Below are 15,276 nucleotides of genomic sequence, written 5' to 3'. Positions count from 1 at the left end.
CTGAAATAAATTGGCCACATTTGATGTACTGTAATTTTGATGTAAAAATATTACACTAACCTCTATCACGATAACGTGCTGGGTTGAGGTTCCACTCCCCTCATCAACAGTGATTGGTTGGTCATCTCTCCATGTATTGTCTCCCGCTGGCTTCACAAAGCTCCTGTAGCCTCCAGTGAGATTTCCTTCAACAGAGATTTAATTGGGCGGGAAAAAGGTGGTTAGATAAGCTACTGTCAATGCTCAATTGTATATTGTACCCAATTGACAATGTCTAGAATTGGCAAGGATGTAAGGTAACACCTTGTAACTTACTGATAGACTATTTATAGATAATTTGATTGTTTCATGCACCATATTGTTTTCATTGAGGAAATAATAGGAAATGCAGTAAATCAAGAATCTGGTTTGAATATGTTGTCTTTGCACAAGATAAGTAATCAGAGGAATTATTGCATACTATTCAAAAACTGGCCATGACCGAATTCTGGGTAACACATGTGCAGAAAGGGGCGAAAGGCACTAGCTATATATGAACGGTGACAGGCTGCACAGCCTCGGCCTTCCGGGAAATAGTGTATTTGTGCAAGCTATCTAAGTAAGCAATCAGGGGAATTATTGCATTCTATCCAAAAACTGACCAAGACACAATTCTGGGTAATATACATCTGAACACATGTGCAGACGGTACCAGGGCGACAGCCCCAGCCTTGTGCAAAATGTACCTCTGGCCATTCCTCTGTATCGGTCGAGGATCTTGACACTACTGGGACGACTGGCGAGGACGCGGTCTCGCATTGTCCTCTCTGTGCGCTCCCGTGTCACCTTCTGTTCCAATAGCTGTAGTTTCCTCCGTAATGTCCTGTTTTCTTTCTGGCTTTGAGTTATTTCCAAACGAAACACTGCATAGTCGTCGTCTACGAGTTTACAGATATCTGCCACGGCTGTATTCGCTAGCACCTCCATAATGGAGGCTATTTGAGAGTGAAAAACCATACAGTTAGCCATTGTTAGCAGCTAGCTAGCGTTACCTAGATACAATCTATCAACCAAATCCTGTCTGCAATGCGAATTAAACACTACCTTGGGTAAGTATGTGATGCTGGGTAGTTAAATGAGTCATATTTTGAGTACCAAGGTGTTCATAAACGTCTACATAACAACAATAAAAACGCTATTGTGGAAATTGTTCTTGGTCACTGTTCACTTCCGTTTTCTTCTTCTTCGTGTGATTTTCCGTCAGAGAAACCACTTTCGTCACTTTTTCTAATACCAGAGAGAAAGAGGAAGAAACATGCCCAACTCTGCAGAAAATCTGTCTCCTCCCAGCAGGTGGCGTTTTTTTTCGTCGTTTCGCCAACCAAGCAATGAGTTTTTGTTAGGTCAATGAGTGTCGAATTTGGTAAACAAATTGTTTTATGGCTATGTGGGTTTATTTGATCGAATAATAGTTTCGTAATGCTTCAGTTGCTACGAGTGTACTGATATAAGATGTCCCGACAACTCTGAGGAAAAACCGCTTTATATCAAATCACATTTTATTGGTCACATACACATGGTTAGCAGATGTTATTGCGGGAGTCGCGAAATACTGGTGCTTCCAGTTCCGACAGTGCAGCAATATCTAACAATTCCACAACAAATACCTAATATACACAAATCGAAGTAAAATAAATATTTTTTATTTATTTTATCTTTATTTAACTAAGCAAGTCAGTTAAGAACACATTCTTATTTTCAATGACAGGCTAGGAACGGTGGGTTAACTGCCTTGTTCAGGGGCAGAACGACAGATTTTTTACCTTGTCAGCTCGGGGATTCGATCTTGCAATCTTCCGGTTACTGGTTCAACGCTCTAACCACCTGCTTTACATTGCACTCGAGGAGCCTGCGTGGCAGGCTGACACATATTATGTGAGTGCAGCAAGAAGCCAAGGTACGTTGCTAGTTAGCATTAAACTTATCTTATAAAAAACAATCAACCTTAACATAATCACTACACATGGTTGATGATATTACTAGTTTATCTAGAGTATCCTGCGTTGTATATAATCGATGCGGTGCAGTTTGGGCTGCCTGGCTTGTTACGAACTGTGTGAAGACCATTTATTCCTAACAAAGACCGTAATTAATTTGCCAGAATTGTACATAATTATGACATAACATTGAAGGTTGTACAATGTAACAGCACTATTTACACTTAGGGATGACTTCCGTTAGATAAAATACGGAACGGTTCCGTATTTCACTGAAAGAATAAACGTTTTGTTTTCGAAATTATAGTTTACGGATTTAACCATATTAATGACCTAAGGCTCGTATTTCTGTGTGTTATTATGTTCTAATTAAGTCTATGATTTTATATTTGATAGCGCAGTCTGACTGAGCGGTGGTTGGCAGCAGCAGGCTCGTAACCATTCATTCAAACAGCACTTTCGTGCGTTTGTCAGCAGCTCTTTGTTGTGCTTCAAGCATTGAGCTGTTTATGACTTCAAGCCTATCAACTCCCGAGATTAGGCTGGTGTAACCGATGTGAAATGGCTAGCTAGTTAGCGGGGTGCACGCTAATAGCGTTTCAATCGGTGACGGCACTCGGTCTGAGACCTTGAAGTAGTTGTCCCCCTTGCTCTGCAAGGGCCGCGGCATTTGTGGAGCAATGGATAACGATGCTTCGAGGGTGGCTGTTTTCGATGTGTTCCTGGTTCGAGCCCAGGTAGAGGCGAGGAGATGGACGGAAGCTATACTGTTACACTGGCAATACTAAAGTGCCTATAAGAACATCCAATAGTCAAAGGTATATGAAATACAAATGGTATAGAGGGAAATAGTCCTATAATAACTTCCACCTAAAACTTCTTACCTGGGAATATTGAAGATTCATGTTAAAAGGTTTCATATGTTCTCATGTTCTGAGCAAGGAACTTAAACGTTAGCTTTTTTTACATGGCACATATTGCACTTTTACTTTCTTCTCCAACACTTTGTTTTTGCATTATTTATTTGAGTCTAAATTGATTTTGTTGATGTATTATACTAAGTTAAAATGAAAGTGTTCATTCAGTATTGTTGTAATTGTCATTATTACAAATAAAGAAAGAAATAAAAATCAGCCGATTAATCGGTATCTGCTTTTTTTGGTCCTCCAATAATCGGTATCGGCATTGAAAAATCAAAATCGGTCGACCTCTAGTCCGAAGCCTGGGCCTAGATACAGTGAGGAGCCCACACAAGCAACCCATGGAGCGGAGCCGTTAAACTGGCAGGCCAGCATATGGAGGGGAGATGTGCGGGTCAAGAGAAACAAACCTTCGAGTGTGATGAAGATTTACATGTGAACGCATGTAGTGCAGCACCAGGAGGGGTTCGGGTCATAGCGCAGAATAAACAAAGAGTAATGCCATTTGACAAACTGTTTTATGCCCCAGTCACTGTAAATAACCAGTTCCAATTGAAAGGGATGCTTGACACCGGCTCCATGCCCTGTACTTTAAGCGAGGCAGCAGAGCAAAGAATGCTTGCGGAAAATATTAGTCTAGAGAAGAAGCCACTATCAGAGCCAGTTATTCTCATTGGTGTAGGGGGAAAACGGCACAACCAAAATGCATGTATGAAGTTGACCTTAACTTGTATGGGATTAGTTGTTTAGTTTCTGGGCTCATAGTCCCAGGTCAGCATGATGATCTCATTCTCAGTACAAACTTGATAAAGCACCTCATGCATCAAATGAAGGGTACTGACGAGTACTGGAGACTCATATCAGAATGTACTTCGCAGCCCTCACCTGTGGGAGAATACTTCGTGAACATGATGACTAGCCTGACATGTTGGCAGAGTGAAGAAATGCCCCCCAAAAATAGGGACAGTCAAACTCAACCAGGCTGTCACGCTCCTTGCTAAACAAGAGCATCTAGTATGGGGGTGGCTTCTCAACAGCGTGCCAATGTCTCCAGGGAGCACTATTGTGGTTGAACTCACTTCATCCAAGACCATGCCACAAAACATCATGGTGGGCCGAGTCATCACACCCAGGTGGGGCGACAGGTGGGTGCCCATGAAAGACACTAACCTATCGGAAAAACCTATCACTCTAAAGACAAACTGAAAGCTGGCTGATGTGTGTCCCTGTCTAGCTGTGGAGGACTTCCCAGTTTTCCAAGGCTCCTGCAAGATGGAAGGGGGAACTCTAGGGAAGTGGCCCATCACAACCAGTTCCGTGGATTTGAAGCAGAGACTGCTAGATGTCGGGTTGGGAGAGGTTGACATTGAGCCCTGTAAAATCAGTCAAGCAATAAAAGAATAAGTAACTGAACTAATTCCTAACTACAATGATGTGTTCTCCAAGAGCGCTCTACATATCGTAGAGTTCCGCCTGCCCACTACCAGAAACTACGACAAGTATTGACGGAAATTAGATGAAAGATGTCATGAGATGAAAGGCACAGAGCGAGTCGAGTAAGTAAGAGTTGCTCCTAACCAATCCCTCTAATGGTTAAGGTTAGGTTTGGGCAAGAGTAATCTGATCCTAGATCAGTAGTTAATGACAACTTCTACTTTGATCCCAAACAAACAGACCAATGGTGACGGGGTGGTTGTGGCCCCGACAAAGGTGGTTGTGATATCCAAGATGACAAATGGAGGAAGATGGGCGTACGCCTTCAGTACGAAGGATCAAATCCTTCCTAGGAATGATATTCTGCTATCAAAATGTAATTCCAAACTGTTCTGCTATTGCCAAGACTCTCTTCGCTCTCACTGCAGGTCAGAGGAGAAGGGGGAAGGTGAAGCCCGAGAAGCAAGCTGGCAGCTTCAAAAAGTTGAAACCTACTGACTGGACTAATGAGTGTGATTCTGCACTTAACAGCCTTAAGGATAAGTTGTTAAACTGTGCTGTTCTTGGTCAGGCATGGTTTAAAATAGGCGCAGACTTGCCCTAGTCTAGATATTATAATTGGCAAGTACAATAACTTCTAGATTTACATTTGCATGCAACACTGAAAAAAGATTGAAGAACCATTTTTAAGCAATGAAAAGTTGACAGGCCAGTCCATTTCTTTCAATCAAAAGGCTAGCCAACTATCTAATAAACACTTCAGAGAGGAGGTTGGTGTCTGTTATGAACCAAATTAAAACATATCTTTGAATTACACAAAATAGTAAGGTGGCCAATAACTGGGCTGATAGCAGTATTTCCACTGAAATGTCAAACAGGCTAATTGCTAACATGACACCAACCACAAAACATTTAAGGCTTGATCACAGGATAACACTGTAGAAGACATTTCTTAAAAGCTGTTGCATATGCCGCTAATACGGGGTTACACGCTAGCGTTACCTAGATTAGAACATCAACCAAGTCCTGATTCCAACACGAATGAATTACTAATTGTGGGGTAACCATGAGGTATCTAAGGCTAGACCTAAGGCTAGAGTCTCTCTGAAGGCTGGTGTTTGTATCATAAAAACAGGAGGGTCTATTTAGGCCCCAGGCCCTGCTTCATCCCTGCACTGAGACTGTGAAGAGAAGGGTCTGGGCTGCAGACTGGATCACTGACTACTGAGGTTGTTCAGTCCTCCTGTCTACCTCCTGTCCGCTGGTTGTGTTCTATGTGGTAGTTTCTGTCCCTCGTGGTTCAGTCCTGGCTCCGACTCGAAGGAAAAGCGACAGCGCCTGATCCAGGGCCAGTGACCTGCAACTGCAGAGGGCCAGTTCAAGATGGTGGATCAATTAAGATAACACACTCAGGCCGTTTGCCATGGTCTACTTGTATCGTTCCTTGATGCAGACAGTAAACAAGAGTATATATATATTTATATGAGAAGCGCGTCACTGTACACTTAAACAAGTTACCACAGCCAAGCCCATTTAACACGAATTCAAGTACTTAACATGGAGCCAATTATAATTATTTAAGTCCATATGATTTTGTTCAACTGAGAAGGGAAACTCAGTTCCTGCAAAGGTATTTAAAAAAAAGTCAGTCATTTTTGTATTTGATTTAAAATGGTCATACACTCACAACGTGAAGTACAATACTTTTATTGCACAAAATGATACGTGACAAGTACAATAACATCACTACGGTAACACTTCACCTTTCCTGTAAATCTGGTACCATCGCTTTGATAATATTTATTTTAGAATACTTTGGAAAAGGTTCACTACTACATGTAAAGTAAACATGAATTAAGGCACTATCATGATCATCTTACTTTAAAAACACCAAGAGACAGCCATCCTTCTGAACTGAACTGCAGGACAGGAATGAAACTACTCAGGAATGTTACCATGAGGCCATTAGTGATTTTAAAACGGTTACAGTTCAATGGCTGTGATGGGAGAAAACAGAATGGATCAACATTTGTGACTCCACAATAATGACTTTAATCAATGAGTGAAAATACAAGTATACAGAAAACAAATATTCCAAAATTGGCATATTGTATGCAATAAGGCACTAAACTAATACGACAACAAAAACACAAAGGAATATGCTTTTTGGCTTAAATGCAAAGCCTTATGTTTGGGGAAAATCCAATAGAACGCGTCACTGAATAAACTACCTCTTTATTTTCAAGCATGGTGGTGGCTGCAGCATTTGACACAACTGCAAAATTACACTGTAGTTGCTTACCAAGAAGACAGTGAATGTTCCTGAGTGACCAGGTTACAGTTTTGACTTAAATATGTGTAATGATGGGCCTGTGAGTCAGAAGCAGGTGAAACATTTAAATAAAACAACAAAACCAATTGTAACAAGGCTTAAAAAACCTTCTTAGAAACCTGTCTCCTTCCCTTCATCTACACTGACTGAAGTGAATTTAACAAGTGACATCAAGAAGGGATTGTAATTTTCAGCTGGTCAGTTTATGAAGTGCAAAGAGCAAGTATTCCTAATGTGTTGTGCACTTAAGTCAATGTCACACAATGTCTACATGCAACATTCTACCAAGGAATATTCAACAATGAAATACGTTACTCTCGTTATTCCAAGTGCATCTTTTCTGCTGACAATGAAAAGGAATCTTTGTCTGTAATGCAGGGTGTGATGTCAGTCAGAAGCTATCAAATGGAATGGTTACTTTCTATGTTATAGAGTGGAATGTTTTTTCTGCTGGTGTATCCTGAGGTAACTCCCCTCTAAGAACCTCAGTCCGTACAGGCAAATGGCCTCTCTCCCATGTGGACCTTCAGGTGCATCTTCAGGTTGCCAGACTGAGCGAAGCGCATGTGACACTGGGTACAGCTGAAGGGTTTCTCCCCTGTGTGGACCCTCTGGTGCCGCTTTAGGTTGGACGAGTGTGAAAAACTGGCCTGGCACAGGTGGCAGCTGTACGGTTTCTCCCCTGTGTGCATCCTCTGGTGAATCTCCACCTGTTTGGGGAAACTGAAAGCTTTCCCACAGAATGAACACGGGAAGCGCTTCTCTTTGCCATCGGATCTACTGATAGCGTTGCTACTACTGTCATTTGTCAATGGGCTTGTGTAGCCATTTAATGTTGAGGCACTGGCATTGTCTGAGGTCTGGTTTAACAGGAGAGTGTGAGGAGGACGAAGGCCAGTGAGAGTCTGTGTTGTTGCAGGGTCCATGTTCCAGTTGATAGATCCTATAGAAGGCAGGCTGAAGGCAGCACCTGTTAGTGGGTTAACCTGAGGCGCCATCAGTCTCTCTGAATCACAACTATAGGAGCAGGACGGAGCATCACTAGCCGAGTCAGTGTCTGTTCTCTCCAGCTGCATACGGGCACCTCCCCGTCCCCGCAGACCAAATCTACGCCTCACCCTGGTCTCAGCCAGGCTGTTGTCATGGAGACTTATTTTGGATGTTGTTTTGTGCTCGACTGTCTGTTTCTGGTTAACAGTGTTGTTCCCCAGCCCAGAGTTGAGGATGCTGTCCCATCCATTGACCTCCACTATGTTGCCTCTGGTCCTGGCCTGCTTGATGTCGTCCCCTGGACCCATGGCTGCACCAGTCTGGGAATCAAAAATGGCAGAGCGATCTCCTCTGTTGGCATCCAACCAACCACCTGCAGGAAGAGTTTAGAAAATAGAACTCACAAACATGGCAGAGAACTCTAAATATGGAGTTTTTTTTGTCAATGACCTGGTCAAATTCATACATTATAATGTGTGCTTTTATATGTAAACATAAGCTGTATTTAATTCATTTTATTATTGAAGAAAATGTAGAAAAAAAACTGCCAGGTGCATCACTTTTCCCATTGAAGATCTATTACTGTATGTAGGCTATATGTATTTCTCTCTTACCTTGCTCCCCCATTTTTAGTCCACTCAGCAGGTCAATGCTCTCTGGTCCATCTTCTATTATCTCCTCTTTGACCAGCAGCAGATCAGGCTTCCCATCCTCCATGTCTACTGACTGTAAGAGATACAGAGTGAGAGGATGTTGGATCAAGAAATCTGATATGAGCACCCTGCTATTGAGCATTTTATGATTGCATAGTACTCATAGTAGTGCCTCATTGCCCAAACATGTTAGTTGATTTGATTACTTTACACTTTAATGGTTTGATCATTCAGAGGCATGTTCCCACACTTAAGACAAAATTAATCAAGACCTGGGCCCGTATCCACATAGTCTCTCAGAGTAGAAGCGCTGATCTATGATTTTTCCATTAAATCTTATTAATTATGATCTAAAAGGCTAAACTGATCCTAGATCAGCACCCTGACCTAATATTATTCAGCCAGTAGTTCACAGTGGGCTCACCTCAGTGAGACTGTGTGTGGTCCTGTTCTGCTCAGCTGGTTCCTCTGTGGGTTCAGGAGGTGTAGTCTGGTTGTCCTCCATGACCATGGTCCCCTCAGCGTTACCCAGACCCTCCTCCTTCAACATCACCACCTCTGGACCCTCCTCCTCCTGGAAGAGAGAGGTGATACAGATTACACAGACATACACTCCCTTAGGTACGTACACACACAAACAGGTAATAACTGTTTAGCCATCCCACTGCTATATTGTAGTTACAGAATTACTTAATTGTTGTTAAACATCATGGTGGACATAAATATGATTTTGCGGGTAAATATGAGTCAACTATGATAAGTCAGAAGTCAGACAAACCTCAACTATTTTGACATGTAAAATAAAATGCATGAAAAATGGAAGAGGCTATATATGGACAGGCTTGGTGCCCAAATTGCTCAGCTGAGAGTCGAGTGGAGACGAATGGAGTCTCTTCAGTCTGATGAAGCCTTCCCAGCTAGCTAGTTTGTGCTAGTTTGTAGGCAACAGCAGCATGGTGCTAGTTAAAACTTGTAAAAGACTGTTTATTTCGACTGGACGAGTGATTCATAACTTGTAGTATTGGGCACCATCTGGATGTCACCGTGACACAAGCCGGTGTGAATGACCAGCGTTGTTTCGTGGTTCGTCCCACTGTTGCGTCACCGGGCAGCTGTATTACGTTGCTAACGTGGCCAATTTGTTCTGAACTGACAGAACGTCCCTACTCAACGGTCGCTGCGTGACATACAACATACATTTTGGGCAACAGGCATGTTCGAATAGACTATCCAGTGTACAGTAGGTGTTTGTGTATATTTAGTAAGTGTATATTGGTTATAAAGCGCTGTCTGGAGAATAAGGTGAGATCAGATGTGATGTATACTAAAGAGAGATTCAATGAAAGTCTTAGAATGAAAAGTCCCATTTTGTGTTTATTAACCCTTTACACATGTGGGAATTGAACTATATGGATAGGAAATGTTTCTTACAGAACTAAAAAAAATAAAACCATACAGAACCATGGTAGCAATTGAAAGGGAACAGTTGAGATAATTAGACCAAAAGTGAGCACACAACAGTTTACCTGACAAGATCCAATCTAAACATGACACTGTTGATTTTATGTGCATTTTCCATTTACTGTACATTTTGCAACAGTTGTTGACAAACTCCGAACACACTCTGCATACATTCAGTAACAAAGTAAGAATATCCCTGGGCAATGTGGGGTAGGTGCAACATAAGACCAGAAAATTACAGGGGTTTGAGTGAGAGGACTAACTGGGGTCTCCAAGTGGCCACACACCTCTCCAAAGTGTGCACAGTTCCAATTTCAATGCACTTATGACTCAGAGTCTTCAACTATAAAAGGTACTTTTTTTGCTCTCCTAGCGGTGCTGTTGAGGAACTAGAGCAAGCACACTTGTAGTTGTTCTGTTTCGGAACACAACCCTGCATCCCCGCCATCACACAATTACTGTTGTTTACACAATCCCAAAATAGTCCATTATAAATCGCAATCTGGCTAAAGTGGACAATCTGAAAGCTTGTTCTATTGCAAACATGACTAGCTAAGGTATAAAATACAAATCTTACAGCATTAGGCTTTCACAAGGTAAATCAGAGAAACAGATAGTCATTGTGGTGCGCATAGAATGGAGTCATGAGTGCATTCAGGTGCGTGTTCAGCACCTCATAAACAAACATAGGATCAGTCTGTTCAGAAGAACCCAGGGTATGACGACATCACATCTTGTAACTGCACATCAAACATAGTGATCAGAAACGTTGACACTGTATATGACATGAGTTAGATTTGGCGATGTGAAGTGCAGATTTGGCTTGCTTGTATGACAGTGGTATTTATAAGAATCCTCAACGTCTCACCTTTCACGATACATCGAGTCATCTTAATTTACGGCATTTCCCTCAGTCAAAACCCATACAGCGCTTACCCATTCCGTGATGGTTACGAGTGTATTTAACAAGTGTTAAATACTCCATATAAAAACCACACATGCATGTCAACAACAAATCTGAATGAACTTAATAAACTGTATTAATTTTCTCATGAAGTAGTTGGAAGTAATAAAATAGGCATTTATAAACATATAGCTTACACAGTACTTTTAAGGCTTATAGATCACACAATGCCTGGATTCAGAATTATATCTATGACTCGTTATTCCAAATTCATCTGTGGATCTTTACTGCTGACAACAATGAAAATTCATCTGACTTTAATGCAGCATTTGATCTGAGAAGCGAGAAGTGAGAAGCGATCAAGTGGAATGGTTACTTTCTGTTAGAGTGGAATGTTTTTTCAGCTGGTGTATCCTGAGGTAGCTTCTTTCTGAGAACCTCTTCCCACAGTGCGTACAGGCGAACGGCCGCTCTCCTGTGTGGACCTTCAGGTGCATCTTCAGGTTGCCAGCCTGTGTGAAGCGCATGTGACACTGGGGGCAGCTGTAGGGTTTCTCCCCTGTGTGGACCCTCTGGTGCCTCTTCAGGTGCCCAGCCTGGGCGAAACACATTTGACACTGGGTACAGCTGAAGGGTTTCTCCCCTGTGTGGACCCTCTGGTGCCTCTTCAGTTTGCCAGCCTCGGTGAAGCGCATGTGACACTGGGTACAGCTGAAGGGTTTCACCCCAGTGTGGACCCTCTGGTGGATCTCCACCTTCTGGAGGCAGCTGAAGCCTTTGTTACAGAGCATGCAGAGGAATGGTTCATCTTTACTACTGCCTGATGTTGCTCCCCCTCCCAAAACCTGGGCCCCTTGGTCCTTTGAGTTCAAAACCTGATCAAAAAGGATGCGGCCGTGTGAATTGGAAGGCCCCATTGACGTGGACACTAGGTCGCGATCCCCGAGCGCATGTAAAGGGGAGTGGGTCTCAATATTTCGATTTGTCTCTAAACTTTCCCTGTAATCTAATAAAGCTCTGCCTTGAGAGAGTCCTTCCCCTAAGTGAGTCTCATCCACATTCCATGTCAGAGGAGCGTCGCCCTCCACTTTCACAGTCACCTCATCTACGACTATAACCTCCCCTTTCTTATCTAGGCACCCTTCAGAGTACACATTACTACTGTACTGGTTCCAGTCCCCTCTAGACAGATCCATCTGTGTCTCTAAACCCAAGGGCATGTTGCCAGGGTCCATCTCTGTAGTGTAAGAACATGACAGATCATTGCCAGTCTCTAACGCGTAACCTGAGTCCCGATGGGAATGAACCGTCCTCGGGTTCGGGTTACCGTAAAGTAAATACTCTAAGCCAGGAGCAGGAGGACAGCCCAGTCGCCTCAGCCCCAGTATCTCTGGGTCTGATCTGTGGTCAGATCCTGTGTGTAATAGCCGCCTGTGCATTACAGTTAAAGTCTCGGCGTCTGTCTCTGACTTGAGGACGGCGTCCAGCATTCCACTGACCTCCGTGATGCTGCGTCGGGTCCTTGGCTGGGGCGAGGCGGTGAGGTCCTCCGTGGCTACAGGGGGCGCCACTCCAGCCGCTGCTCTAGTCTGGATGTCTCGTGGGTCCTCTCCTTCAGTCCTCTCCTGTTTAACCTGTGACGATCCTTCAGAACCAGCAGCCTCTGCATCTGCAGACTGACACATGAAGAGAGGTTTATTTTATCTTTATTCAACTAGGCAAGTCAGTTAAGGACAAATTCTTATTTACAATGACGGCCTACCCCCAGATGACGCTGGGCCAATTGCGCGCCACCCTATGGGACTCCAAATCACAACCGGATGTGATGCAGCCTGAATTCGAACCAGGTACTGCAGTGAGACCCCTTGCACTGAGATGCAGCGTCTTAAACCACCGCGCCACTCGGGAGCCCCCGAGGTTATTACCGGTACATGAACTGAATTGGATAACAATGTCATAGGGAAGTCTCACAAGCTCCTGGACCACATTTGATGTACTGTAATGTTACACTATGACACTAACCTCTATCAAGATAACATGCTGGGTTGAGGTTCCACTCCCCTCATCTACAGCTATGGGTTGGTCATCTCTCCACGCGTTGTGTCCCACTGGCTTCACAAAGCTCATGTGGCCTCCAGTGAGATGTCCTTCACCTGAGAGAGTGATTGGGGGAAAAGAGGTGGTTAAGTTAGGTTGTGTTAATGCTCAAAGCTATATTTTACACTACTGACACTGGCCGAATACCCATACTTGCGTCATAAATATTAGGCTGTTTGAGTATGCGAAAATAAAATATGTTTTATAGTACACACACTTTCAAAAATCTAATGGTAGGATGTTCTACTAATTTTGGCTTTTCATCTAGTAGAATTAACTTAGGGAATTTCCCAGCCACAATGCATTGGAAGAGGGAGGAGTTTTGATAACAAAACAACTTGGAATATGGTAAATAGCGAAGCTTCTGCGGTGGTGTTCAAATGTAAGTAGTTTTTGTTCTCAAATTTATCACACTTATTTCATCGTACAAGATCGTAACTCCCAATTGGATATCACAAGAAAAAAAATATGAATAAAAAACCTGCACACTGCTCTTGCTAGCGTTACTTTTTTATTTTAAGCTTCATGGGTCGGCCCGGCCCCTTGGCCTTCGTCAGAGCTCCTCTGCTCCTCCTCCTGAATGCATTGCAGCCTGCCTCAGCCTCGCCACATCACTGTCTGTCTCAGTAACCTCCTCTCTGTTAAAGTAAACATAGTAGCCTATATTTTGCTCCTGCTAAAGTAGGCTCCGTTTAACATTAGCTTCTTACTTCACCCTTCTAGCTAGCTAAGTAATACTAAACAGAGCCCTTCAACATTACTGCAATAACAGTCTCTGCCGGCAGCTAGCCACCTGACTGACTATCTACACTGAACAAAAATATAAAACGCAACATGAAGTGTTGGTCCCATGTTTCATGAGCTGAAATAAAAGATACCAGAAATGTTCCATGCGCATAAACATCTTATTTCTCTCAAATTGTGGACAATTTGTTTACATCCATGTTAGTGAACATTTCTCCTTTGCCAAAATAATCCATCCACCTGACAGGTGTGGCATAGAAGCTGATTAAACAGCATGATCATTACACAGGTGCACCTTGTGCTGGGGACAACAAAAGGCCACTCACACAATGCAATGCCACAGATGTCTCAAATTGGCATGCTGACCGCAGGAATGTCCACCAGAGCTGTTAGAGAATTTAATGGTAATTTCTCTACCACAAGCCGCCTCCAACATCGTTTAAAATAATTTGGTAGTACATCTAACCGGCCTCGCAACCACAGACCATGTGTAAACTGTAGGTTTGCGCAACCAAAACATTTCTGCACAAACTGTCAGAAAAATGTGGCCTTTTATAAAATGGATTTCAGGCAATTCTACATGTCTGAAGACTTTGGCAGAATAGTTTTTTAATACCGCACAAATTATTTATGACAGGCTACTTTGACAAACTGAGATCAATAAAAAAAAATACCTTACCTTGAATCCATCAATAGACTAGGCCTACGTGTGTGGAGACACATTATAGGCTACAATATGAGGAAATTTGTCCTAAAACTGCTTTCCAGTTTATCTGACTCACCCAATGATGCGCAGCTCACTCACTGGTGATGACCGATGCTCTCGTGCCAAATGCCTTTCTCTCATTTTACTTTGTAAAACAATATTTGGAAGTTGATCAAATATTTTGGTAGCCTACAGCAGACAGATTAGATTCTATTTTCAGCAGGAGCCATTTGCTTTCCAACCTGTGTTTTCCTGTGATTGTATTTGAAATATTGCAAAATACTTGTTTTTGTCTGCATGCTGTTTGTTCACTGACATATTTGCAGTGCATTCCAAAATGTAGGACCATACCTTGCTATTAGGCTACACTCCACAGCTAGGCTATTCAAAATAAGCTATTGGTCCTCTGTGACACATTTTTTTTTGTGGTGTAGTAGGCTATTCTGAATTATTTCATTTATTTCTGAACAGACAGCATTAACTCTATAACTTTGGAAAATGTATTTCAATATATCAGGGGTGCTGCAGCTCCTACAGAACCCTTCGCACTTCTATAATGAAACAGATGATGCCGTGCCACGCTGGAGAGAGAGAGAAGAGTTACAGGCTAATGTCTATAAGAGAAGGGAGAGAGATCATATGAAGTTCATCTCATTCTAGTTCTGAGAGATACAGGCACGCGTCTCACACAGCCACAGTCACACATTGGTCTCAAACATAGGTTACAATGTTGCACAAACCATAAGCCTGGGCCTGCCCAACCCGAATCAACTCTTAGAATATCAGGCCTGGGCTGAATTTCCTGAACGAAACAGTCCAAAACAGTCCAAAACAGTGACGTGCCTGATCCTTTTCCTGCAGGATTCGGCTCAAATTAAGCACTGATATTAACATGGCACAAGTCATGGCAAAATGTGCAGAATTTCCGGAAATGAGCTTTAAAACATCACATTTTGCCTGTGCCCCATGACAAAATGTGCTGAATTGTAGCAAACTTGATTCTAAAACTTAAGGCCGGGAACGGGACGACTGACTCCGCAGTCTCGGCCTTCTGCAAAA

General features: G+C 42.8%; 2 protein-coding genes across 4 annotated transcripts in view; both read right to left on the bottom strand.

Moving 5' to 3' along the window:
• LOC110534625 overlaps positions 1–15,276 on the bottom strand; it is a 32,193-nt gene that overhangs the window by 16,404 nt on the left and 513 nt on the right. The window contains exons 1-4 of one of the 3 annotated variants that reach the window (XM_036934490.1): positions 14,958–15,275; positions 12,693–12,823; positions 12,170–12,346; positions 8,730–8,879 (exon numbers count right to left, since the gene is read on the bottom strand). In XM_036934490.1, the coding sequence (XP_036790385.1) occupies positions 8,730–8,879; positions 12,170–12,346; positions 12,693–12,797 (432 nt within the window). In that variant the 5' untranslated portion in view covers positions 12,798–12,823; positions 14,958–15,275. Of the gene's footprint in view, positions 1–60; positions 186–725; positions 1,271–8,729; positions 8,880–12,169; positions 12,347–12,692; positions 12,824–14,957; position 15,276 lie in introns of those variants that run through there. The other 2 variants (XM_036934489.1, XM_021619543.2) reach the window with 2 other exon arrangements.
• Positions 6,022–15,276, bottom strand: part of LOC110533183 (protein krueppel) — a 260,240-nt gene continuing 250,985 nt past the window's right edge. Inside the window, exons 3-4 of the mRNA XM_036934536.1 lie at positions 8,267–8,378; positions 6,022–8,025 (exon numbers count right to left, since the gene is read on the bottom strand). Of these exons, the coding sequence (XP_036790431.1) occupies positions 7,148–8,025; positions 8,267–8,369 (981 nt within the window). The 5' untranslated portion in view covers positions 8,370–8,378 and the 3' untranslated portion in view covers positions 6,022–7,147. The remainder of the gene's footprint in view (positions 8,026–8,266; positions 8,379–15,276) is intronic.

This window comes from Oncorhynchus mykiss, chromosome 10, assembly GCF_013265735.2.
Source record: "Oncorhynchus mykiss isolate Arlee chromosome 10, USDA_OmykA_1.1, whole genome shotgun sequence".
NCBI lineage: Eukaryota > Metazoa > Chordata > Actinopteri > Salmoniformes > Salmonidae > Oncorhynchus > Oncorhynchus mykiss.
The sequence above is the reverse complement of the archived record's forward strand: the minus strand, read 5'-3'. Positions and strand labels throughout refer to the sequence as shown.